The sequence below is a fragment of the Gracilinanus agilis genome, chromosome 1, assembly GCF_016433145.1.
Source record: "Gracilinanus agilis isolate LMUSP501 chromosome 1, AgileGrace, whole genome shotgun sequence".
Classification (NCBI taxonomy): Eukaryota; Metazoa; Chordata; class Mammalia; order Didelphimorphia; family Didelphidae; genus Gracilinanus; species Gracilinanus agilis.
Window position 1 is genome coordinate 395,470,994 of NC_058130.1, and position 27,618 is coordinate 395,498,611.

The following is a 27,618-nucleotide window of genomic DNA, read 5'->3' on the forward strand; positions in this document are numbered from 1 at the left end:
TAAAATAAGGAGGGACATTAGCATAATATAGTTTTGAGAGCAGAATGCTAGAGGTCATAGGATCTAAGCTCAAATTTCAGTTCTGCTACTTGATACCTGTATAATGTTGGCAAGACTAAATATTTTGGGGCTTTAGTTCACATCTATAAAATGAGAGAGCCAATGTCAATGGTTTGTAAGATCCCTTTCATTTCTAACTATATGACCCAAATAGGATAAATTGAGTAGTTTTGCCTTGTGACCGTTCTGTTATGGTTATTAAATCTACCCTTAGAGCACTTTTTGGATCTTCTTGAAAAAGATGACAAGGAAAGATGTCAGTTTGGGCTTGAGAGCTCTTGGAACCTTTTTTGAATGGTGTTACTCTTTGAGATTTATTGCCTAGTAAAAAATCAGAAGGTATAGCTAATAATCCAGAAGGCTAATAGGATAACTCAAGTGGATAGATGTAGTTTCCACTTAGAGAACTCCCTAAATACCCAGCCATGGTCTTTGGGTATTCTAGCCCCTTTAGTGAGAGTAAAGCAGAATCACTTTCTCTCACTGGGCCAGTCGCGCGAAACACCTTGGAGACAGTGTTATATAAAATCAATATCTCTATTCAAAGAGAGGGTACAAACTGAGGATTAAAACAAGATGTCCCTGACTCTAAAGGATCTAGCTATCCAACCCACCAACATCTACATCCCTTGCAAGAGGGAGTCTTCCGGTCTTTAAGCTAAACTACCAGCTACCTATTTCTACCTAGGTGTTCCCCCAAAAGAGCTGGCTAAGCTGCCTATGACCCTCAGTAGTTGGTTTTGTTGAGTTTACAAGTTGTCTCCAAAACCTGTTATGATTGCTCTCAAAATGGCTGTCCAACCTTGGTGGGTCTGATCCCTGAGATAAAACCTCAAAGCCAACCTGACAGGATTTTAGACAAAACCTTCTGGAAAGTTGATAAAAACACAGTAGGTATAGTCAGATCCTTTGCTAGATATTCTCTAGTCAAACAGAGAATCTCCCAAGATGATTTTAGAGTTTTTCCTTCTCCACAGACAGGCTGAGGTAGGCAAACTCAGGCAAGCCAGCCTTTTCCCCCTACCACAGGAAGTCACTCACTCTAACAGTTGTCCCTTCCAAACTGTTCCTCCTCTGCCCCCTGCCTGCTAAAATCCTTTCTCTAGATTTCCTAGCATGTACCTTAAAGACAACCTTCCACTGCTCTTAAATCTTATCCTTATCTCTATCTTTTTCCCATTACACTAGGCAGCATAAGTAGGCTATTAGGGAGAAGAATAATAAGAGTCTTGGATGACCTAGAATCAGGAAGACTTGAATTGAGTTCAAATTTTGTCTCAGATACTGGCTGGGTGATCTTGGGCAAGTCACTTAACCTCTCTCAGACTTGTTTTCCTCATTGGTAAAATGGGGACAATCATAGCATTGCTCTCTTAAGGTGGTTGTAATGATAGACGAGAATAATATATGTAAACCTAAAAGCACTATATAAATTTTAGCCATTATTGTTATTATCTATTGTTATGTGCACTTACTTTGTTTCTTTTCTATGTATCTTTTAAACTTAAGTTATTGAACAGGTTATAAGTGGAAATGACTGTATGTACTTGGTAAATTGGGATCTCATCCTTGATTAGTGCTATCTTTAACTGTTGGGTCCCATACCATTTGTTGATTTAGGGCCACCTCTTACATTCATGCAGATAGTGGTTTTTCTATACTTAGACACATATCTTATATCTCAATAATATTATAGAAATAATTCTTCATGCAAATTGTGGAGAAGCAGCAAATATGAAAATAGTAAATATTAGCTAATATAATTCTGCAAGGTATACAAATGCTTTACATATATCATTACATTTAATTTCCACAACTACCATAAGGCCACTGTTGTTATTCAGTTGTGTCCAACTCATGAGGAATTTTCTTGGCAAAGATACTGGAATGGTTTGTCATTTCCTTTTACAACTCATTTGACAAATGAGGAAACTGAGGTACATAGGGTTAAGGGATTTGCCCCAGTCACATAGCTAAGTAAGTATCTAAGGTCAAATTTGAAGCTTATGAAGATGAACCTTCCTTACTCCAGGCCTGGCATTGTGCCACCTGGCTGCCAAGAAGTACTGGAGAAGTGGACTAATGCTATAGGACTCATAACTTCTGAGTCTCAGTTTCATCATCTGCACAATGGTTTGCTCAGAAAACATAAATTCCTTCAAAACCAAAAAGCCAAATATGCCTGTAGGTTATAAATCTTAGAACACAGATGACTTGGTTAACTAACGACAACTAAATTATTGTAATTTACAAAAGAAGGAACTGAGTCCCAGAGAGGTAAAATTTCCAGCTTATACCCAGAGTGTGGAGAATTTAGATTGAAGCCCCAGTTTTTAACTCAGATTACAATTTTTACCAACATAGTAAACTTACTTCTCTGTCTTTGTTTCCCCAGGGCTTAGCATCATTGTTGAAAAGAGGAAGCAAGTCAAAAGCATTTATTAAGCACCTACCATGTAGCATATACTGTTCTAAGGACTGGAGGTTCAAAAAAAGCTCCTCCGAAACCCAAATAATTCCTACTCTCAAGAAACTTATAATTTAATGAGGGAAGCAGCATGAAAATATATATAAGCAGGATATAAGATATAAGCAGGATAAATTGGAGATAATCAATAGAGAGAAGGCACTGGCTTCTTAAGGAGAAGGGGAAAAGATTCTTGTAGAAGATAGGATTTTAGCTGAGACTTGAATAGAGCCAGGGGAGTCTGAATCAGGGGGAGAGATGATATAGTCAGAGGAGTAAAGGAGGTATACACAAGAAATGTTGAGTTCATCATGCCCAAGAGTGGACTGCTCTTTTCTTTCTCCCCAAGGCACCACTTTTCCTAACTTTCTTATAATTCTGTCAAGGGCAACACAATCCTACCAGTTACCCAGGCTTGAAAGCTAAGTGCCATACTCAACTCCTCCTTCTTTCTCATCCTCTATATCCAACCTTTTGCCAATTCTACCTTTACTGTATCTTACATATATGTCCCTTTCTCTCCTGTGACATTACCACTAGTCTGGATAGAGAGCCTCATCTCATACCTGGATTATTTCAGTAGCCCGTTGGTTCAGTAGCCTGTTGGTTAGTTTCCTTGCTTGGAATTGCTTTCCACTCCAGTCCATCCTCCATTCTGCTGTCAAATTAATCTTCTAAAAGCACAGGTTTGTCCATACCATCCTTCCTCAATTCAGTTAACTCTGTTGATACTCTATGACGTTCTTGCTTTGCTTTATATAAGATACTTCCTCATGTCCATTTCTTGATTTTGTTTAAGGCCTAGGTAAAATTCTTTTCTAGAAGAATCTTTTCCTGATTCCCCTTAATACTAGAGCCTTCTCTCCCTTAGTTGTTTTCATATGACCTTCCACATTAGATTATAAACTTCTTGAGAGTAGAATATTTATCTACAAAAAGGAGGAATGATACAGGATGATAGCTATTGGTAATGGCACCCAATAAATGTTTGATGAGTTGATTTGCAAGTATTAGTTCATATTATCTAAGTCCAGATATCTGGGCTTCAGTCACTTCATGCATTTTTTTCAATTTTGAAATCCTGTCATTGTTATTTCTTGGGCTTAAAGGGATTCACAAGCAACATTCAATCTAATCTATAATCCTAACAATCAATAAGGGCATCATACTGGACAATGTTTAAGATGGCCAATTCAGCAAGTCTGTTATTGTTGAAATGGGTTCTCCTTTTGGGTTCATAGAATCAGAGGGGAAGCTTACACAAAGAATGAAAGAATTCTAAAATAATAGCCTCAAAGCTGGTACGGGCATCTCAACTCTTAGTACTGCATTATTTTTTAAACACCCCCCCCATTACCCCTTATTTGGCAAAACAAACAGCCCTTTGTTTAATTTGTCTGTCTGCAAAAATATCCTATTCATTGGTCTCAAGACTATGTTACTGAGACCAAAAGGGCTCCACAGAAGATTTATATGATCATGTCAATTCTAAAAGCAATAACACTTTTATTTGTCATTTTTAAAAGAAGGCCTTAAAAGTCAGGGAATGTGCTTCAATCTGAAAGTTTGGAAACTAGGAACAAAAGGAGGATGCCTTCAGAATAGGAAAAGAGTAAGGTTGGGCTACAGCCAGGGAGATCACTAGAGATCTTTGGGCATGATGGTCTTTTGATCATGATGGGAAGAAGGAGTCTGGGTTTATGCTTTGGGGCAACTTGAGTGGTTTGAGAGTGCAAGATTTTCCTGGACCAGAGTTGCTCAGGTGTCTCTATAGGAGGTGGAGAGGGTACTGTTTTTTTTTTAAACCCTTGTACTTCGGTGTATTGTCTCATAGGTGGAAGATTGGTAAGGGTGGGCAATGGGGGTCAAGTGACTTGCCCAGGGTCACACAGCTGGGAAGTGGCTGAGGCCGGGTTTGAACCTAGGACCTTCTGTCTCTAGGCCTGACTCTCACTCCACTGAGCTACCTAGCTGCCCCTGAGGGTACTGTTTTAATAGATTCCAGACCTGAAGTCACAGGTAGAAAGTTACCAATTAGCTGGGAAATTAGAAGTGTTTATATATATATATATATATGTTTTTTTTCCCCCTAGCTCATGCGTGTTTTCAGATTTGTAGATTTCTGGATAAGAGGGAGGAGTATTAGTTAACAGAAAGACTAGGCTGGTAAAAGCAAGTTTTTCAAGACTATGATAATTCCTTATCACACTGCATAACAGCTCTTTCAGGTCTACTCCTTTTTCCTGAAGCCTTGCTATCTTTGCTTTTTTAGTTTCTTTACCAAAGTTAACTGTGTCCTTCATTCTCTCTCATCTTCATTCTTTCATTTTTTACTGACTCCTCTGCTGCCTGTAGTCATGCTCAGACTCACTTATCTTTATGGGAATAAACAACTGTTACAACTCTGTGTAGGTTTGACTTGCAATCATGAACTTTCTGGAAAACTTTTGTCAGGAAAGAAACCCTTTGTTCACCGAAGCACATTCAATGTCTTTTCAAGTGAAATGAATGTGAAAGGGACCTTTATAAATAAGAAACATGAGAATTACTATCAAATAAACTGCTACAAACTTAGTGAAGAATCTTGGAGGTAGATTATAATGATTTTCGTTTACTTAACTCCTTACAAGAGAGTATTGCCAGCAACTTGGTGTCACAAGTTATGTTCCTTTGCTAAGAGGCAGCTTCTTGTTTACTCTGGGCATTTTTATTAACAGACTGAATATCTCCCAAACTAGAAGACAGTTTTTACTGTCTTTCTTCCTTCAAGCATTTTAACTTACACTGTTGTATTCTGTCAATTTATTGAAATATAACTTTTCTTTCCTCAAATTAATTGGGTCCTGGATGAAAATATGTAGATCATTCACCAGGAATGCTTATTTTTTATAATTTATTAGATGCATTTAGAAATCTGTATGACAGAGCAGTATCAATTTTAAAATATGGAGTATGCTGGACTTTCAGGAGAAGCATGTGTGAAGAAATTTTAACTGAAAGCTGTAGGATTTTGAGTAGGAAAGGACTTGAGAGGCTATTTTGTTCAACTTATCTTTTGCTTTACAATAACCATTGTGATAGATGGTCATCTAGTCTTTCTTTGATATTTATCACTTATTCTGCCTGGAATGATTCTTCTTGTTCTTTTCCCAATTAGCCATCCTTAGCTCATGGCCCATCTTTTATATAAGCCCTCTCCTGGCCATAACAATTCTCTGTGATCATTCTTGTCTCTAATGAATAATGTCCATGTAGGGGAGGGAGTGGAATTCAGTTTTTTGGCACTGGAATAGTGACATGCATTGTCAACCCAGTCAGTGTTATGTGACATTTAAGCAACAAGTTCTTGTGTATTTGTAAACTAGTTGTTTTATACTGTTTATAATAAACTATAATAAATTTGAATTTGGACCATTGTAGATTATTTTTTCCTGTTATTTAAATTTACTTTCCTCCATAGGATGAGTTTAAATAATATTAGTTCCTATTCTGTAGTCCTTTATAGTTTGCTAAATACTTCATTTTGATGAAGATTCTAGTCTCAGACACCTTTCGTGATAGCAGAGTATCCATTGATTCTTTTTAGAAAAATTGATATTTTCACTTATTACATGTTTCATCTCAATTTCCTTCATTTTCCAGATATCTCTCATAACACAGAACCAAAAATGACTGCTAATCTGTCTGTCTGTCTGTCTGTCTATCTATCTATCTATCTATCTATCTATCTATCTATCTATCTATCTATCTATCTATCTATTTCTATGCCTATAGTCCCTCACCTTTGCAAAATAACACACTGATTCTAGAAGCAGTCCTGAATTAGGGTGGTTGTGGTATGCAGGACAGATAAAGAGATGGATACGGGTGATGTTACAGAGGCAGAATTGGCAGACCTTGACAACTTAGTGGATAGGAATGAGTGAGAATTAAGAGTTGAGGATGAATCCTAGGTTAAAAACTCAGGTGATTTAAGAATTATGGCATCTTTATCCAAAGCAGGAAAATTAGAAGGAGAGGTAGTTTAAGAGATATGAGTTCACTTTTTGAGACATCCAGTTGGAAGTATCCAGTTTGCAGGTCTACATATGGGACTAGGTCTTTAGAGAAAGGACTCAGCCATTTATTTACATTTCAGTTGATAACTGAAATCATGGGATATAATGAGGTCATCATGAGACAGAGAAAGAAGAGAAGACCTAAGGTTGAAGCCCCAAATGGGCAAACACATACCAATTTATACAGCAGAAAAGAATTTATTAACTCATATGAAAGATTATAAAATAGATTCTTGAGGGACTGTTTTTGAACACTGAGACTAACAAGATGGGATTTCTTAATGATAATTTTAAGTCCTATACTTGGGTTAAAAAAGGAAATTTAATTGTACAATTCCAGGAAAGAGACTTACCTAGAAAACAGCTCATGTGAAAAAGAACTAGGGGCCTCAGTTTTAGTCACAAGTGTTACATGTCAACTAAAAGAGCCAATGTGATCATACATTTCATTAAAAGAAGTATATGAGTGATTTTGTTGTTGTTCATTCATGTCTAACTCTTTGTGACCTCTTGTCCATGGGATTTTCTTGCCTAATATACTGGAATAGTTTGCCATTTCCTTCTCCAACTTTAGGCAGGGGTTAAGTGACTTGCCCAGGGTTGCATGACTATTATTAAGTGTCTGGGAGCATATTTGAACTCTAGTCTTTCTGATTGTACCACCCAGCTGTTTCTGAGAGTGGTTGTGATAATTATATTTTACTCTCTCTTGGTCAGAGTATTGTATTTAAGTCTGTGTGCCATATTTTATAAGGGACATTGACAAACTGGAGAGTATACAGAAGAGGATAGACAGGATGGCTTGGAAACCATATTTTTATAAATCTTACTTAAAGGAATTTAGGATATTTAATTCAGAGAACAGAAGTTGTTGGGGATTTTTTGGAGGGAGAAGGTGGTAAGACATATGATAGAAGTCTTCAGCTATTTGAAGAATCTTATTCTGGTTTGGGTCTGACTCAGGTCAGTCTCTTGATAGCTTAGGTTTAATACTGGAACAATATGAGACACTTTTAGGTTAATCTACACTTATAAAAAGAGATTTACTTAGCCATCACAGAGGGATATTTAACAAGGCTATGCACTCAGTATCCCTTGACTTGATTCAGCTTAGTAAAACTCCCTTTCCTGAGTTGCCCATCATGGTCTGCCAAACATCATAGAGAATGTTTGGAGTTTCCTCATGGTCTTATATAGTTTGGCAGCCTGGAAATGCTGTCAACAACATGAGCTTTTAGCCACCTGAGCCTGTTAAATCTCAATGATGGTTTCAATTCCTTTTCAGGAAAAAAGGAAAAAAAAAACAACTAGCTGAACTTTCTTGGGGAAAAAGGGTTAGGATATTGCTTTCTCCTCAGGCCCTTATATAGAAAAAGAGAAAAAAAATTGTTTCATTTAGCATTGGAGGGCAGAAAGGCCTTTGAGTGGAAGTTACAAGTAATCAAAATTTGGGCTCAACTTAAAAGAAAATTAAAAAAAAACCCAACCTTAAACTTAAAAAATAAAACAAAAACAAATACAAAAAACCAACACCTAAGTATTGATTCTAAGAACGGTGATAAGAGGTAGATAGGAGTGAAGTGATTTGCCTAGGGTCACATAGCTAGGAAGTTTCTGAGGAAAGATTTGAACCCAGGTTCTCCTCACTCCTAGAAGAGAGTTGTTAGAGGCAATTTTGGTATACAAGGAGTTACGTATTTAAAATTCAATAATGTTCTTTAAGTTGATAAATATATTTGATTTTTCATAGAAACAATATTATATAAGTGGTGGTAATTTGTATCTTAAGCAAACCCAAACAACCTCTGAATATACTTGATGCTTAGAATTTAGACAGAATTTATAACAATGTATTTTTTATCCAGAAAATGTTACTTCTAGTTATCCTCTGTTCCTAGCATGTGATCCCAGAAAATACAAAACTTGAAAGTTTTATGATAAAATTATCTGGAACAGCTTTATCTACTACTTTGTAACTCATTGAGGAGGAAGATCAGCATAAACTCCTAAATTCATATTCACTATTGTTTCTTGTGAATTGTACCATGTTGTTAGATAGTTTTCTGAAAACAACAGGTTTAACCCATACCTAGTCCTCTATTCATGATCAAGCTTCCAACTGGTATGTAGTATTTTCTCTTCAGGATTTTACAATTAGCATGTACACCTGCTTTGGGGTATGGAGATTCCTTTTGCTGAGTTGTCTTAAAACTTCTTTCTTCTTTTGCTTGTTCAGTGGGCACATTTCCTATTCCCCTTGTGCTCTCTCCTCTGCCCCTTGGATCTTAAGGGAATTGGATATTATTTTTCCTTCTTGGGTTAATAGGATCTTCTTTTCCCCTTATCATAGTAGAGAATTCTTTGCTACTTCTATACTATTGCTATGGGTTTAATAAATCTGTTGATAAAAGTAAGAATGAAAGTTACAGGAAACCTATGGGTGGGAGTTGTACAGAAAGGATCCTTGGGGTTAAGCTAGGATGCAGCAAATATAAATGGCAAGAGTCGTACGACAGTGCCAACTCTCTACCCTTCTTTTTTCCCCTTTTCCCAACCTTCCCCAGTGTGAGGCCAGGGTTCTTTGCTGGTAAAAAATCCTGTGAATATTTCTCTAATTTGGGGATGGCTCCTTATTTCCTTCTTGGGCCTCAAAGATTTATGTACTTAAGCCACTTCTGTGCAAACTCTTTATTGGAAATGTGTTGTAGCCTATTTACACTCACTGTGTGTGCCTTTCTTGAATTCTTTAGTAACTAATGCTTTGGTATTCTGGGCTTTAAAATATCTTATCACATTATATTTTCACTGGAAAAATACTGACATTAAAAAGATAGACCTTTATTTCAGGAAATATTTGAGGTCAATTAAAACACCGTAATATTTCACAGTCATTTCTGCCATTTAATACTGGACCAGTACACTATAGTATATGCCCAAAATGGACCAAATCTAAAGGTTGTATGTCTGATTGAATATCTTATCCTGGGCAAATAGGCATTTTTCATTCATTTGTTTTTCCCCAAGGTGACTTTTAGGCTGAATTCTTGAGTGATTGTTGTTTTAATTTGGGAAATTCTAGAATGTTTTGGAGCTTGATGCAACCAGAATTTTGTTGTATGCAAAAAGCAACATCTGAGAGGTCTTAATGTTTATAGAGAATTCATTTTTAGTATGGATTCCACATTGGCTATCTTCCATGGCAATGGAAAACACTCTTAAGAAGGCATAAATTTCCTTTTTTAAAAAAATGATTTTTCTTTTTCTTTTTTATATGCCTTTTCTTTTTTTCTTTTCTTTTTTTAACCAGAGAATCATGGAAAAAAGTTCTTTATTGCATTGTTCAAGAAAATTTTTATGGTTTTAACATTTGTTTTGTAGTTGCCTTATTAGAGAAGTGCTTAAGGTAGTAGTTTGCTTTACCAAATTAAATATTTTTAAAGAAAATTAAGGACATTGGGAACTTATATCCTCTACACCAGTGATTCCCAAAGTGGGCGCTACCGCCCCCTGGTGGGTACTGCAGCTATCCAGGGGAGCGGGGATGGCCATAGGTGCATTTATCTTTCCTATTAATTGCTATTACAATTAAAAAAATAATTTCCAGGGGGCTAAGTAATATTTTTTCTGGAAATGGGGCAGTAGGCCAAAAAAATTTGGGAACCACTGCTTACACTTTCAATAATTTGTGTGGCTGCAGTTTTTTGATCTGACATAAAGTATTGTTTGGGAAAGCCTGCCTACTTCCTTTTTATATCTTTATTAAGGATGCTCTTGATATTTTTCTAAATCAGGCTAGCTCATTTCATAGATATGGGGAAATAGATATACATATATCAATGCCTATTAATATTTTAACATATCTTTTTTTTTGTATTCTCAGTGCTCACAATTCTCCCCTCCTCCCCAAAGCCCCAAGCATTTGGCATTTTATTTCTTCTTTTGGTTGTCTTATCTCAGTCCCTCAAAGCCTTCAAAATTCTGTTGCCTCCAGCATGGGCTCCATTATATATACTAGATATTAGTCCAGCTAATCTTTCCATTTTTGTCCTTTTTAGTGCCTTTCTTTAGAGCAAAAGTATGATGTAATGGAAAGAGCACTACATCTGGAGTAAGAGGATCTGTGTTCAAATCCCTGATTAACACTGAATAATCATGTGTGTGTGAACTTGACAAAATTAATTTCTCTATGTCTTAGTTTCCTCAGCCACAAAATCCTCATCCACTGATCACTCATCATAAAAGAGTTGAATTAGATGAGTTCTAAGCCCCTCTATAGTTTAAAATCTAAGATGGTTTAATCTTTCTTTGTCGTCCAACAATTTGGTATCTGAAATTACATTGGAGTCCAAAATGTGGTACCTCCACTATCTTGAATGGAGAAAGCAGTTTACTTTGGAAATGTTGACATCTTTTTTCCCATTTTTTGGGGGCCTCCTCTCAGTTTCATCTTTAAATGCTCTTGGAATGGTCTGGCTTTAAAGTGGGCATTTTGTCAAGCCATTTGTAAACATGTTTTTCCATCCGTTGATTTCCATTGTTTTAAGAGGCATTATCCTGTTCCTAATCCCTCACTTTTCCTTCAGAAATTTACAAAAATTAACTTATCATCTAACCTATCTTTGCATTGCCTCTGTAATTATCAGTAGATCAAATATTAGCTACCTGAGGCTGTCTAAATTTGTTTTTTTAATGTAGCAATTGATTTACATTGATTCAAAATCTTTAGAAAAATAGAGATAGTTTGCATTGATTTTTCTTCCTTATCCATTTCCCAAATTTTAATACAACTTCTTTAAATAGATCAGGTTGCTTTTGCCTCAGTTGCACACTATAATTTGTTTTTCTTTTAGTTTGGTTTTGATTTTTATCTGTGATTATAATAAGTGATAAGTACCCATATGCCTGGTGCAGAAATAATTCCCACATTATACAACTAATTTCTTTATCTTTTTTTGAAATATAATTACTTTCAGCCAGATTTCCATTTAACTGCAACTTCTTTTTCTCTTCTTATTTCATTTGTAGCCAGAATGTGAAGATTGATATGACTCAATTCCAGTATTAAGTCACTGGAAAAAGGTCTTGTAGTTAGGTTATTAGTAGAGTTATTATTGTTTATAAATGGCCCCCAAACCCTTGTGATTGTCCATTTCCACTTCTCTTGTCACTGAAGGGGAAAGAGACCTGCATAGTACTGTGGACCATTTATAATATTTCTTTGTTTCATGTACTGTTTTGGCTAAAGAATTAATTACCAAGTGGCTAATATGTTGGCTATTAATCTCTTTACTTGACTAAGCTGGCTCTTTGGAAAGAAAACATAATTTGAAGGACTCTACCTAGAGCTTTTACAACATGATTGAACACGCCACAGTTTATGCCCTGCTGGCGGTTAGTCACTTTATTGACATGCTGAGTCATCAGAATAGTTTTGAACAGGACTTTCAAGTTTTCAAAGCACATTCCCTATTGCAACCTTATGAGGTTGGCAGTGCATATATTTTTATATCTTTTACAAATGAGGAAACTGAGGCTCAGAGAGGTAAAATGACTTGTTTGTGGTCATATAGTTAGTAAGAATCAAACCAAGGTTTCCCATCTGTAAACTCAGGGATTGTTCCATTATGCCATTCAGAATGAGGACAACCATATCACAGTGCAATTCTTAAGGTAAGAGTTTTCTGGCTGCTAATCAAGATTCTAAAGATTTCCTGGATATTTTGTAATTAGATATCTGAGCGATAGACTCAGGGAATTTTAGACTATAACTTTAATAGTTAGCACTATGTACTTTTTATTTTAAAATTTAGCCATAATATTTATGATGTTGGTTTAAACCTAGACCATGCTGGAACATAGGCTGAAATTTTCGAATGAGATTCCTTTGACTGAAAAGTAAAATACATCTACATAAATGTGGATGTCTGTATACACACATGTGTATATATGTATGTGTATGCACTTTTGTATGTATGCTGGGGAAAAACCCAATATTTTTGGGCAGTAAGACAGAGCATTCAATTGATGTAGAATCAAAGGACCTGAGTTTAAGTCTTGGCTCTACTACTTGCAGTCTTTGTGGCTTTGGTCAAATTAATCCCCTAACTGGAATATGATTTTTCTCATCTAAAACAAGAGTAGTGGATTAGATGGCCTCTGAAGTCTCTTCCAGCTTTAAGTCTATGGTCATTTGCCCCTGAAGTTTCCACATAAACTTAGTAACCAGATTTTGTTATAAGCACTATTTATGTTTAGTTAACATGGTAAATCCATATAAATTTGCCCAGTTTTCAAAGGTAACTATTTCAATATTGATAATCTCATCTTTAGAAAAGCAGATGCAACACTTGTTTCTAGAAACTGTCAAAACGTAAGAGATTTTGTGGAAAGAAGAAACTTCCAGAAGATACTTAATCAAAATACTGTCCATTTTATGCATTCCATTTGGTGTTTTCAAAAGAAGTTTAAAGTATTTTGTATCTTAAAAGCCTATACAAGGGCATATCCAGTCTTTGATTTCTTGAGAACATTAGCAACTTGCCTGATGCAATCCCATAAAAAGTAAATTACATGTAGGTTGATTTTCCAAACATGTTGTAACTTGTTATGCCCCCAGGTTGCATCTTCATTATTACCCTAACTTGTAATTCATGCTTGGATCTGTAAAATAATAGGCTTTATTGCCAAGTCTTGAAAAATTGGAAGCTTTTTAACAAGTCATAACAAAAAATACTTTAAGTATCTCTAGTGTGTCCACTACAATGTATCTTTGACTTCCAGGAGTTCATAATTTATTTGGGGAGATGACATTAAGGTAATCTCTTGGAAGTAATCATAATTTTTTATATCCCAAAGCATAAAGCTTAGAACATAATTGAAACCTGATATCTACTGATCGGATAACTTATGCATAATAGAAAATGTATATGATCTAAGTGCTACACTGAAGCCTTATAGGAATTTAGAGAAGGGAAATATCTAGGAGGGATTGAGTAGTAACAGCAACACTGTTACTCCTGACTACCACTGTAGTGGTATATAGAATCTATGCTACTGAATATAGACCATGGCAGGATATAGGCTGGAGTTTTTTTATGTGATCCCTTTGAAGGGAAAATAAAATACATGTAAGTGCGTGCGTGCGTGCGTGCGTGTATGTATGTGTGTGTGTGTGTGTGTGTGTGTGTGTGTATTTTTGCTGGGAAAAAACACAATTATATCTGTATAGTGGGGAAAAAACAATCACTGGATATGGAGTCAGAGGACCTGAGTTTATGTCATAACTGCTACTTGAAATTGTTGTGACTTGGGGGGAGGGAAGGAAATCTCTTTACTAAGCTAAAATTTTCTCATCTTTAAAATGAGGTCAGTGAATCAGATAGCCTCTGAAGGACACTACTGTAATGGTGGTGGTAGTAGTAGTGGTCTTTGTTGAAGCCCTTATAATGTCTTTTATTTTTGAGGAAATGAATATAGCAAGACTAAATATTAAGAAAGAGAAGTACTAAAGAGAACCCTCTGAGTGTCATAATGTAGGGAAGAAAGTTCTTAGGGAAGAGTAGAAGACAATGAGAATTAGGGAGTGGAAATTATGTAATAAGAATATGGAGATAGTTTGAAAAATTAATGGTTATTCAAAAGTATGGTGCTATGAACAGGTCAAGGAAGATCAGAAAAACTGTGGTTCAGTTAAATAGACTTTAGAGCATTTTATTAAAAGACCAATCACAAGAGGATTGAATTGGCTCTACTGGACATATAAACCATTCACTGGAGGAGAGGATTTGTTGTGAGAGAAAGAAGAAAATTAGTGTATTTGTTTCAGCTGGATTAAGTGCATGTTTGAACTGTGTTTCAAAGTATACATGTTTGAAATAAGAGAAGGACTGGAAAGAATCAGTGCAGGGGAAGTGAGAGACAGGATATTTTATCATTAAAAAAAAGTAGTTGGGAAATTAATTTAACAAATTTTTATTAAGCATCTCTTGTCTATAGAGATTTATAAAAGTCCCTAACTTTAAAGAGTTTCTAGGAAAGACAAGATAGAAAAATAAGACACACAAGTAACTGTGGTTTGAAGTAAAATATGAAAAGTGATTTAAGAATGAAACATTGTGTTAGGAAATTTTGTATGCTAGAGTGGTCAGAAAAGGCATCATGGAAGAAGTGACATTTACACTGGCATTTGGAGGGCCAGAATTTCAAAAGCTATAAATGGGAAATGTTTGGGAAGTGGTAGGAACTATTGGCAGGCATTTATGTGGAATAACAGTATTATTTGACTGAAGCATAAGGGAAGTGTTGTGAGATAAAGCTGGAGAAATAGATTGGGATCAGATTATAAAAAGTTTTATGTCAGGCTAATGGGAAGCAGTGCAATGATACTGAAGTCTTTTGAGCAAGGAGTATGTCATCAGGGCTGTGCATTAGGATGATATATAGCACTGTAACCTCACAGCATGGTATAGGATTAATTGAAAGAAAGGAAAAACTAAGAAAAGGAAGATGAAAGGAGACTATTTCAGTGGTTCAGAGGAAAGGGAGATTTAAAGAAAATGATTGCAGAGGAAATGTAACGGATCTTATTAATAAAATAAGAGGTCAAGTAATTTGCTTTAAGTGAGAATTCCTTACTTCACAGAATCAGAATTTCTGAATTGGAAGGACCCCCAGAGGCCATTTCCTGTACATCAACAACATTCTTCTGTACAGTATATCTTGCAAGTGATATGTGCACACACGTGTATACACACACATATATATGTATATAATTTCACACATATGATCATTTCATTCATGGATACATATATCAGGAAATTTTTCCATATTCTCAAATATTCAGCTGGATCTTTGATCTCATCAATGTGCATATTCCCTTTAATGATGTAGATTGCGATATATTCATAACCCCATTGTGTGAGACTCTTGTCCATGTCTTATAAATTCACTGCTGAGGGATTCCTCTTTAACATCACATGTCTACAAGTAGGATACCTGAATTTATTCATTGATCATCCCTTAATAATTACTATATGATATCTTTTTAAAAAATAAGACCTTTCTTTAATGACATCTTTTATTCCTCTTATTCTCTTTTGTAATTCCTTATGATAGTTGAAGCCTACTCATTCTTACATGTACCTCTGTTTTGCTCTTTGGTGATAGTCATTTTATATTATTTAGAGAATGTAGTGTTGTTCCATTCATAGCTATATAAAACTGGTGGAATATTGGTATAAAAGGATAGAACTTTGTTTTAGGAAGAAGTTTTGGGTCATTAAAAGAACTTTGTGATTTCCCTAAGAGCATTCCAGTCCACTCTGCTTCTCCCTGGTTCTCTCTATCCAACTCATTGTCTATCTGCAATAGTTCTTGCCCATGTGAAAGCACCTTATAGTTTGACTAATAGATATTCTTAATCCACTTGTTTTTTCTTAGGTATATGGTTAGGCCAAACACTTTATTGGGTACACATTGGTATCATCCAGAAGGAAGTTCTCAGGTGTTTTTTGGCTTGATTCAGTCAGCATAATATGCTTTGCAAACAGGGACTTTTTCATTTACAATGAACTTAACTTGTACTCTGTGCTGCATGTGGCAAACACCTTTGTGGTTTTCCTGTTTTATGTCTAATCTGATATCAAATATCAGGTGGTTATAAAATATAGATATTTCTGCTAATTGTTTCAAAGAATTTTGTATAATTTTGATGTATGAATGGAAGAGCATAGATTCTAGCCTTTAAGACAGTATTTTGCTCTGGCAAATGAAATGCTTTTTTTTAGTTGACTTTTTCTTTACATCAAGGCAAACTTGACCTCTTTAAAGTTTTCATCAGTTGTTCCAATGCTACCTTTGGGACAAACTTGATCAAGTTCAATGCTTCTATATGACAGTCTCTTAGATATTTGAACATAGCTCTTAGATTCTTAGTTTTTTTCCCCCTATTCTATGCTAACCATCTTCAGTTCCTTCAACTAAGCATGCTATGATTTTCACCATCCTGCTTTCTTTCCTCTCAACACTCAAGTTTTCCTGATTCCTTCCTAAAATATGACACACAGAACTGACCAAAACATTCCAGATAAAGCCTGACCAAGGCAGAGTGCAGAATTTTTACTTTTTTCTTTCTTCATAGTTTATTACCCTGTAAGCAGACTGTATTTGCAATCCACTAGAACACCTTTTTAAAAAAAGATAAACTGCTTCCTGCTCCCTATTTTTATTTATAAAGTAGGTTTTTGGTTCTGAAAATAAGACTTTACATTAAAAAAATTAACATCATATTAGATTTCACACAACATTCTAGCCAAGCAAATTTTTTTCTGATTCCTGATTAAAAACAAAAAATTAGAAAGGGGTGAATGTGATAGAGATAGACATGGTGATAGCTGACACTGAAAAAGGAAGCAAGTAGAACTATCTAAAGAATGAAAAGCCTAGAAATCTAGGCTCCGAGGTATGATATACTTTAATAACTCCTATTTGGTAACCAATCATAGTGATGGTGCTCATCAAGATGAGTTCAATTAGTTTTGAACTATTCAGTTACTTTAAGAAGATAGAGAAGTATGTAATAAGTTTTAGAAATATTCTCATCAAAAATGGCTTAAGCAACAGTCTTTTTCATGTTTTAATGGGTAAGCTTCAGTTATCTGGAAGATTTACTTATTTGGACAGAAGGCAATGTGGTTTACTAGATTAATGGACCTGGAGTTTTAATCCTGATTATGAACAGAGTGTAATTCACTTAGCTACTTTTGAGCCTTCATTTCCTCATTTTTAAAATGGGGATGAAGACATTTATACATCCTATGTCACTTGGTTGTTTTGAGGACAGCACTTTGTAAACCCTAAAGTGATATATAAACATGAATTGATGATGGTATCCAAGAAGGCTGAATTAGTGAGAATTATTGCTGATATTTATTTTCTGTTAGAAAACATACTAAAACGTTGATGCAACTTTAATCTGTAGAATTGAAAAATTCCAAAATTATCTTCTTTGTAGACAGCTTTCATGATGAGTTATCTCTAGCTATACAGCAAGGAGAAAACAGTAACAAAATAGTACTACTACTTTAAATTAGCAGGGAAATTTAAAATTAGAAACACATGTTTTGAAACGTTTAATGGTACTTGCATTATCTGAGAATATATAGAATAAATAAAGCTTGTGTCCCTAGCACTTCTGTGCCCTGGCATATAGTAAGTACTTAATCAATGCTTGCAGAGTTGAATTGGAACTCCTTAGGAAGGAATAGAAATCTTAATTCAATTTCGTGAATTAGGAGCACGGATGTGTTAACATTTTGTTTTAAGCATTTGTCTATTAATGATACTTTTGCCTTTCAGCTTTTCTGGGAGAAGAGGCTACAAGGACTTAGTGCATCAGATGTAACAGAACAAATTATAAAATCTATGGAACTTCCAAAAGGTCTTCAAGGTAGCATATATGGCACTTTACTATCCTTATTGGGTACACAGCATTTATGATACTTTTTTTTAAAGCTGAGGAGAATTAATTTTAATTTATCATATATTGTAGTATATGGTTTTACCAAGTATGTGAATGTCAGAACTTTATGAAAATTCATGATCACACCTCAGTCAATGTTTGTCCTGCCATTAATTTTAGCAGTAGCTGCTGATGGACAGCAGAGTCCACATTCTGATTCCTTAATCAGTTTTGGTAAAAAGAAAATGAGAATGAAGTTTATTTCAGTTAATTAGGTAATTATTAAGAAGCAGAAATAAATGAAAACTGTCATAGAGGTTACTTTTGCTGGTATGCTTGGCATTTTTTGAGTCTAATTTTTGCAAAATAATTTTGCAATAATAATGTGTGCTGTTTTTAACCTTTAAGGCCTGATTTACACAATGAAAAATGTGAAGTTTTGTTAACAAATATTTATATGTAATTGGTTCAATATTATACCTTAACATTCATAAAAATAATTGCTTTAAGCAGTTGATAGTCAATAATTTTGTTTTTGTTAATCTAGTTCAGTGTAAATAAAACTATAAGTTAAATTTTATAACCATTTCTTCTATCACTTTGGGTGTTTTTAATAGGGATTTGAAGGATCATAGAGTTAGAGCTGGAAGGAGTTATAAAAGGTATTACTATAGCACAGTTTTGAAGCATTGATACAATGATTTTTGAGATATTGTTATATATGATTATAATGCAGGTGGCTTGGAATGGAGACAGGCTGGAGATGGTGTGGAGGCCTGCTTAATGCTAAAACCTATTACAAAACTATTCAGGATTCAAAGGTCATATTAAGGATATTTGGATTTTATGTTACTTTAGAAGTAAACTAGATAATTAAAATAGTTGATTTGATGAAATATAATCCATTTATAAAAGCACAAAATCTTTTTGGTTATTCTGAATGGTTATTAAAATGCCCAACCATCTTTATAGTATAACTTTATGTAAATACTGAATATAAATATATTGGCATTTAAGATTGTTATTTAGTTAACTTGATGATGCTTTCTGCTGCATATGTCCATTAAAAACAGGCTCTTCTGAAATGCTTAATATGTCTTGTTAATTTCCTGTAAACATTTATTATTTGTCTCTTTTTAGGGGTTGGGCCAGGTAATAATGATGAGACTCTTTTATCGGCTGTTGCCAGCGCTTTGCACACCAGCTCTGCACCAATAACAGGGCAAATCTCTGCTGCTGTGGAAAAGAACCCTGCTGTTTGGCTTAATACATCTCAACCCCTTTGCAAAGCCTTTATTGTTACAGATGAAGATATTAGGTAAGGTATTTTTAACTTAAAGTTGTGTCTTTGAATCAACACTATTGGAAATTATCCCATCTTTGCTATTTGGGTTTTTTTTTTTTATGTTGAGTAAATTACTCAATCTCTTTAGGCTTCAGATTTTTTTTTTTCAATGAAATGAAGGTGTTGAACTAGATGACTTATAGGGTCCTTCCAGTTCTTATTCAGTGACCTAGATATTGTACTTCATGTTCAGCACAATTGCTGATTTTAAAAAATCACTGTTTTTATTTCTCATCATATATTATGAAATGATTAGTAATGTTTGCTTTTATTTCCTACTTCTTGGGCTTGTTATAGGGATAAACAGGATAAGAAATGATGTTTTCAACGTGTACATGCAGTGACAATTATAAATACCATTATGATCATAACGGTGATTACAAAGTGAAGACTATCTCTGTCCAGTAGTGTCTTTGATTTGTGTTTTTCCTTTAGTTTGTATATATATATAATTGTTTTTGCAATACCTTTCATTATGGTTTAGATTTTTTTTTTATTTTGTGGCCTTTGAAATACCCTTACTGAAATTTATCCCATTTCTAAACACAGTCCTGATTTATTTATCTTGTTTTTATTTTGAAATATCTTGTAATCATGTTTTGTTGATTTGGCTGTACATTAGGGGAAGAACTTAATTTATTTTCCCTGTATAGGCACATCATTTCTCCTTCTGTTTATATTTAGTCGCTGCTTTGATGTATCAGGAAAGTTGCTTTTTTACAAATCTAATTCAGCAGAATTGTATCATAAAGGAGTATTGATGACCTTGGTGTTGGTAGATGACTTTGTTCAATACCTCATTATTTATCATATGCCTTTCCCTCTTAATGTTGAGGTTCCTTCATAGGTAATGTTTGCTAATTTGCTCAGAAAACATATTTGGATCTGAAATGGATTTGTGATTTTATGAATATTCAAGCATTCTCCTTTTCAGTGAAGATCATAATTGCATGTTTGTCCATATTGTGAGACTCTTGTCTTCTATAAGTTGTGTTTATAGATATTGCCTGGTTCTTCCCAGAACTTCCATTTTAAGGAAAGCATCCAGAGCAGTCATACCCTCTTCTCCAAGGTTTACTCCTGGCTCTATCATGCCACAGAAGCCTCCTTCTCCTGGTAGTTCACTCTGTCCCTGGCCTTCTCACAGCAGAAATGCAGTATTCTTCCCTTGCAGCTTCTTCCTTGAATTGTCTGATTCTTTTGCCTTTTTATGACTTGTGAAGAAGAGGTGCCTTTTAGTGTTTCTGGTGCGTGATGCATGCAGTTAGTATAATGTGTTCTACAAATGGCATTTGGAGAAACTTACCAGCAATAGGAAATTATTTTGTTTGGACTTTATGCAGGACATCTTCTATTACATTGATAAATATAATTAGAATTGTGTAGTGGACAGAGTGTCAGACTTGAAGACCTGAGTTCCAATCCTGTTTTAGATACTTAATATTAGTTTGTCTGAATCAATATAGAGTCACTTAATCTTTCTTAACCTTAGCTTCCTCTTCTGTAAAATGAGGATAATAGCACTTCCCTCACAGGTTGTTATGAAGATCAAATGAGATAACATATATAAAATGTGAATATGACTGATTACTATTTGTACTACTACTCACTTCAATTCATCATTTGTTTTAGTATTTGTCAAATTATTGGACAAATAAATATTTGTATTAATAATGTCTGTCATAGAGTTTTGTTATGAACTCTGAGCCTAGAGTCGGGAAAGCTTGAGTAAAAATTTAGCCTCAGACACTAGCTGTGTGACCTTGGGCAATTCACTTAACATTTGTATGTAAAACATCTGCAAAATGGGGATAATAATAGTCTCTACCTCCTAGGGTTTTTGTGAGAATAAAATGATATGATATTTGTAATGTACATTGCAAACCTTTAAGTGTTCTATAATCCTAGCTATCATTATTATTATTTTTACTATTTTTGTATAATTTTGACCTATGTGTCTTTGTTTGAAGAGAGTTTTCAAGACTGCATTTAGTGCGACAGAATCATTCTCTTGAAATAAATAAAGGATGAATCCATTGGAATTTTTTCTTCTTGTCATCTCATTCACCTTTATGATTCCAAAGATGTGGTCAGTTATAGAAAGTGACTTTTGGAATCCTGCTGATGTTCTCCTAATTTTACGTAATGATGCCATCAATGCAAGTATAGATCATTCTCAAAGATTGTATAAAGATTTTTTGGACATTTTGGCCAGTAGCAATGAATATTTTCATTATGTTTACCATTTATTTGCGATATATATGAACACATTCATGTATATTTACAGAAATCACATTCTATTCTTTTCTCTGCTTGATTTTTTTTCTTCCTTTCAACCTCTGGAAGGTTTATCTTAAACTCTTTGTTCTGCTTTTCCTAAATTGAATCCAGATTTAAAAAACTCACCATTCTTGAAATCCAGGCCAGCTTTTTCTCTATTCTGTTTTTCCTCATCTTTGTATTTTTGGGGATATGCTCCTTCTGGAACACAGCATAATGTATAAAGAACCCTGGATTAAGACCACAAATTTCTTAGGATTCTCTGAGAATTTGTTGAGATCTTTTAACTGTATTCTGGTGTGATGTCAGGAAGCACTGAAATTGCAATCAGGAGATCTGAACTTCAGCTTTTCTGTTACCAAGTGGCCATGATCTCATACATATTGATTAACATCTATAAGTTATTCACTCATCTCTAAAGCTTTAATAAAACATGTATGGAAGACTAGAGAAGAGAGATTTTAGGAACTTGCTCACTGTGGGAAATATTGTTTTAAGTGAATCATAGTATGATTAAGTTTTAAAATGTAAGTTCTGTATTTAACTTTTATGTCAACCTATCTTTTATGTTGAGGGTAGATCGCATTAGAAATGGTTCCAACTTGCTTTAGAAACAATTTTTAAATTACCTTTTAAGCTTTTCCAAACTAGTTAATTTGATTTCTTTTGGCTCGGAATTTAGCTTCAAGAGATACTTTAAAAGATATTGTGTATGTGTGTATGCGTGCATGCACAGGTTTGCTCTTATGTTCTAGCATATGTGTGTGTTCATGTGTGCATTTGAATGTCTTAGTCTTTTCTGTTAATGACTTCACATTTATACACACATATTTAAACTTGTACCTATGTACATATATACATATAGGTATACATATATACTTATATGTATGTGTGTGTGTTTGTGTGTATAAAATCAGCCAAAATGTAAGAATGTATGTTATGTTCCTATTGTGTCTTTTTTGTTCAACCTCATATTTTTATTAGTCAACAATCTTATTTACAAATACAGTCCAATTTTACTGAATTGTCCTAACTCGTTTAGTGTTTTGATTAACTTTCCTTTTGCTGTCTTTTGAGAATGTTTAGAAAATTTTAAAATGCCTATAAAGTATATTTTGGGAGATATTTTAAATTGAATCTTTTTATGGTTTCTTGGACTAACAAAGAATGTTTTGTTGTTGGTTATTTGATGAAATATCATGTTTCACTCATTAGCACTGGTTCTTTTCTCCTCTACCATTTTGTGGTTGTACTAATGTCTTTCTTGCTGGAATAATCTTCCTTTACCAAAACAAGCACCTCTCTACCTGTGAATTGTTAACATTTTTTCCTTTCCTCAATTCTGATACTCTTAAAATTCCAAATCATCTACAAAGTGTTTCCTGACTGTTAATGGAGTGGTACTTCCCCTCCCCCTCCATTTCCACATTGTCTGAGCATGTAATTCCCATGGCTCACTCACTATTCAAGTTCATACAGAATAATGAACTTATACCTTTAGCAATTTTGTACAATGGGAAAAGAGCACCAAATTTGGAGTCAGAGGACCTGGGCACAAATGATACTTCTTTCACTCTTTGGGTGACCATTGTAAGAAATAAAATTAATATAAAGAATAGATTTAAAAATATTAGGGTTTTAAAGGGTTTATTGATAGCCATTTAGGAAAATGAAGCCATGTGCCTGTTAAGAGTTAGTTTGAAAGCAGCGCCATTACCTCTGTCCCCAAGCTTTTTCAGCCAGAAAACAGATCGCCACCTTCCAGCCACTCAGCCTTTATTCTTCCCTCTACATTTTTAGGTAATTGCCTATGTCATTTATGTAAGCCAGGAATCATGGGAAATGTAGTTTGAGAGTGCCCTAAAAGTCCACAGGAAGTTTAGATCAGGGACCTCAAAATTAGTTCAAGGACCCCCCAAATTTCCAATATTACACCATAGACAAATTATACTATCTCTCTGTGAGCCTCATTTTCATCATTTAAGAAACAAGAAGTTGTAGTGTATGGCTCTTAAACTCTTTTCCAATTCTAAATCTGTGATCATAAATATTGACATTTGTGTTTTTATACTTGTCTATGTCTATATTGATCTCCAGTAGTCTTGTTTCTAAGACAGACTTTTAGTCTTTAATTTTCTGTAGGATGGGTACCTGTGTATATAAAATGCTCTACACAGTACCTGGTTTAGAACTCTAAAACAAAGAGCAGAAAATGGTGTGAACTGAGGTAGCAATTCCTAAAAAGAGAAAGAAGGAAAATAAATTATCTCTCCATGATTAAAATTAGCCTATTCCATTCCACAAACATTTATTAAAGTGCCTACTATGTGCTAGTGTCTACTAAGGTGCCAGGGATATAAAAAAAAAGAGGATAAAAGTGACACTACTGACAATGAAAATATTTATGACTTGAATGATTCTTAATACACTGTAGAGTTCATGTGAAATTTGTTATTTTACATCTATAGCCATTATTTGCCTATCATTGTTTACAACTCTGCCTCTTATATTTATAGATGGTACAAAGTTTTTTATTCAGAGCAGTCCTATTCTTAATAGCCCCCTGCTATCTGGTCTGTAGACTTATTTTAGGAGATCTTAATTGAAGTGACATCTTTCCCCATTCTTCTCCTTTTTATGATTACCACACTCTCTGTTTTACATTGCTGCTTTGGGCAATACCATAGTAGCTAAGTTTTATAGGGGAAAAAATTGATCTATTAGTTTTAATGTGGTATAAAGACAATTTAATTTCTGATAAAGCCAGATGATCTTCTCTCGGTTTACATTCTAATATGTATTAAAAATTACTATGAAAATGTATAATACACTATTTTAAAACCCAAAATATGAGAAAACTGATAGCTGAAAGTCTATATTCTGATTCAGAAGTCAGTATTGATAGTGCTTTAGGATATAGAAGATTCTGGAAATAGAAAGGCTAGAATAATTAAATTACAGAAAGGAACTAGGCTGGAAGGGGCCTCAAAGATCATCTACTCCAACCAACAACAAAATTCAGTGAAAGTATTAAAGGATTTATTACCTAGATTGACTGGGGATTGCACAACCCTGAAAATTAATTATTTCTCTTAACTAATACTATTGTACATTCAAAAACAGCAGAGTCAATCAGTATTTCCATAATCTATTTTCTGGATGAGCGATTAAAATTCAGCATAGTATTTCCATTTTTCTTTTGCCTATTAAACTACTTTCTTTTCTGCAATTTAATTATTCTAATCCATTACTAGGCCTATACTTGAAATCTTTGCAGCTTAATGTAGGACTTGCCTAAGCTTATATTCTTTTTTTTTTAACATTTATTAATATTCATTTTTTAGAAAAGTTAACATGGTTACATGATTCATGCTCCTACTTTCCCCTTCACCCCTCACCCTACCCCCACCCCTGGCTGATGCGCATTTCCACTGGTTTTAACATGTGTCATTGATCAAGACCTACTTCCAAATTGTTGATCATTGCATTGCTGTGGTAATTTCGAATCAAAATCCCCAATCATGTCTGCCTCAACCCACGTGTTCAAGCAGCTGCTTTTCTTCTGTATTTGCACTCCTGCAGTTCTTCTCTGAATGTGGGTAGCGTTCTTTTGCATATATACCTCAGAATTGTCCTGAGTCATTGCATTGCTGCTAGTACAGAAGTCAATTACATTCTATTTTACCACAGTGTATTGTTCTCTGTGTATAATGTTCTTCTGGCTCTGCTCCTTTCACTCTGCATCAATTCCAGGAGGTCTTTCCAGTTCACATAGAATTCCTCCAGTTTATTATACCTTTGAGTACAATAGTATTCCATCACCAGCATATACAACAATTTGTTCAGCCATTCCTCAATTGAAGGACATACCCTCCTTTTCCAGGTTTTTGCCACCACAAAAAGCGCAGCTATGAATATTCTTGTACAAGTCTATTTATCTATGATGATCTCTTTGGGGTACAAACGAAACAATGGTATTGTTGGATCAAAGGGTAGGCATTCTTTTATAGCCCTTTGAGCAAAGTTCCAAATTGCCATCCAGAATGGCTGGATCAGTTCACAACTCCACCAGCAATGTATTAATGTCCCAATTTTGCCACATCCACTCCAGCATTCATTACTCTCCCCTTCTTTCATTTTAGCCAATCTCCTAGGTGTGAGGTGATACCTCAGAGTTGTTTTGATTTGCATTTCTCTAATTATTAGAGATTTGGAACACTTTCTCATGTGCTTATTGATACTTTTGATTTCTTTACCTGAAAATTGCCTATTCATGTCTCTTGCCCATTTATCAATTGGGGAATGGCTTAATTTTTTATACAATTGATTTAACTCCTTTTATATATGAGTAATTAGACCCCTGTCAGAGTTTTTTGTTATAAAGATTTTTTCCCAATTTGTTGTTTCCCTTCTGATTTTGGCTGCATTGTTTTTGTTTGTACAAAAGCTTTTTAGTTTAATATAATCAAAACCATTTATTTTTTACATTTTGTAATTTTCTCTAACTCTTGCTTGGTTTTAAAATCTTTCCTTTCCCAGAGATCTGACAAGTATACTATTCTGTGTTCACTTAACTTATTTATAGTTTCCCTCTTTATATTCAAGTCATTCACCATTCTGGATTTATCTTGGTGTAGGGTGTGAGATGTTGATCTAAACCTAATCTGTCCCATAGTGTTTTCCAAATTTCCCAGCAGTTTTTGTCAAATAGTGGGTTCATGTCCCAAAAGTTGGGCTCTTTGGGTTTGTCATACACTGTCTTGCTGATGTCACTTACCCCAAGTCTATTCTACTGATCCTCCCTTCTGTCTCTTAGCCAGTACCATATTGTTTTTTTTTTTTTTTTACCCTTGTACTTCGGTGTATTGTCTCATAGGTGGAAGATTGGTAAGGGTGGGCAATGGGGGTCAAGTGACTTGCCCAGGGTCACACAGCTGGGAAGTGGCTGAGGCCGGGTTTGAACCTAGGACCTCCTGTCTCTAGGCCTGACTCTCACTCCACTGAGCTACCCAGCTGCCCCCAGTACCATATTGTTTTGATGACTGCTGCTTTATAGTACAGTTTAATATCTGGTACTGCTAGGCCCCCTTCCTTCACATTTTTTTCATTATTTCCCTTGATTTTCTTGATCTTTTGTTATTCCAAATGAACTTTGTTATGGTTTTTTCATAATTCAGTAAAAAAGTTTTTTGGTCGTTTGATAGGTCTAGTGCTAAATAGGTAAATTAATTTGGGTAGAATGGTCATTTTTTATTATGTTAGCTCGCCCTGCCCATGAGCAATCAATATTTTTCCAATTGTTTAGATCTAGATTTATTTGTTTGGAAAGTGTTTTGTAGTTGTTTTTGTATAATTACTGTGTTTATTATGGTAGATAGATTCCTAAGTATTGTATATTGTCTAGGGTGATTTTAAATGGTGTTTCTCTTTCTACCTCTTGCTTCTGTGATGTGTTGGAAATGCATAGAAATGCTGATGATTTATGTGCATTTATTTTGTATCCTGCCACTTTGCTAAAGTTGTTGATTATTTCTACAAGCTTCTTAGTTGATTCTCTAGGATTTTTTAAGTAGACCATCATATCATCTGCAAAGAGTGATAGCTTAGTCTCCTCATTGCTTATTTTGATACTTTCAATTTCTTTTTCTTCTCTAATTGCTACTGCTAGTGTTTCTAGTACTATGTTGAATAATAGAGGTGATAATGGGCATCCTTGTTTCACGCCTAATCTTACTGTGAAGGCTTCTAATTTATCCCCATTGCATATGATGCTTGTTGATGGTTTTAGATATATACTGTTTATTATTTTTAGGAAAGGTCCTTTTATTCCTGTACTTTCCAGGGTTTTTAATAGAAATGGGTGCTGTATTTTGTCAAAGGCTTTTTCAGCATCTATTGAGATAAACATGTGATTTTTGTTTGTTAGATTGTTGGTATGGTCAATTATGTG

General features: G+C 34.6%; 1 protein-coding gene across 1 annotated transcript in view; it reads left to right on the forward strand.

Annotated features, from left to right (window-relative positions):
• The window catches only part of MBD2 (methyl-CpG binding domain protein 2), an 80,519-nt gene that overhangs the window by 30,416 nt on the left and 22,485 nt on the right, over window positions 1–27,618 (forward strand). Inside the window, exons 5-6 of the mRNA XM_044681544.1 lie at window positions 17,941–18,031; window positions 19,184–19,361. Of these exons, the coding sequence (XP_044537479.1) occupies window positions 17,941–18,031; window positions 19,184–19,361 (269 nt within the window). The remainder of the gene's footprint in view (window positions 1–17,940; window positions 18,032–19,183; window positions 19,362–27,618) is intronic.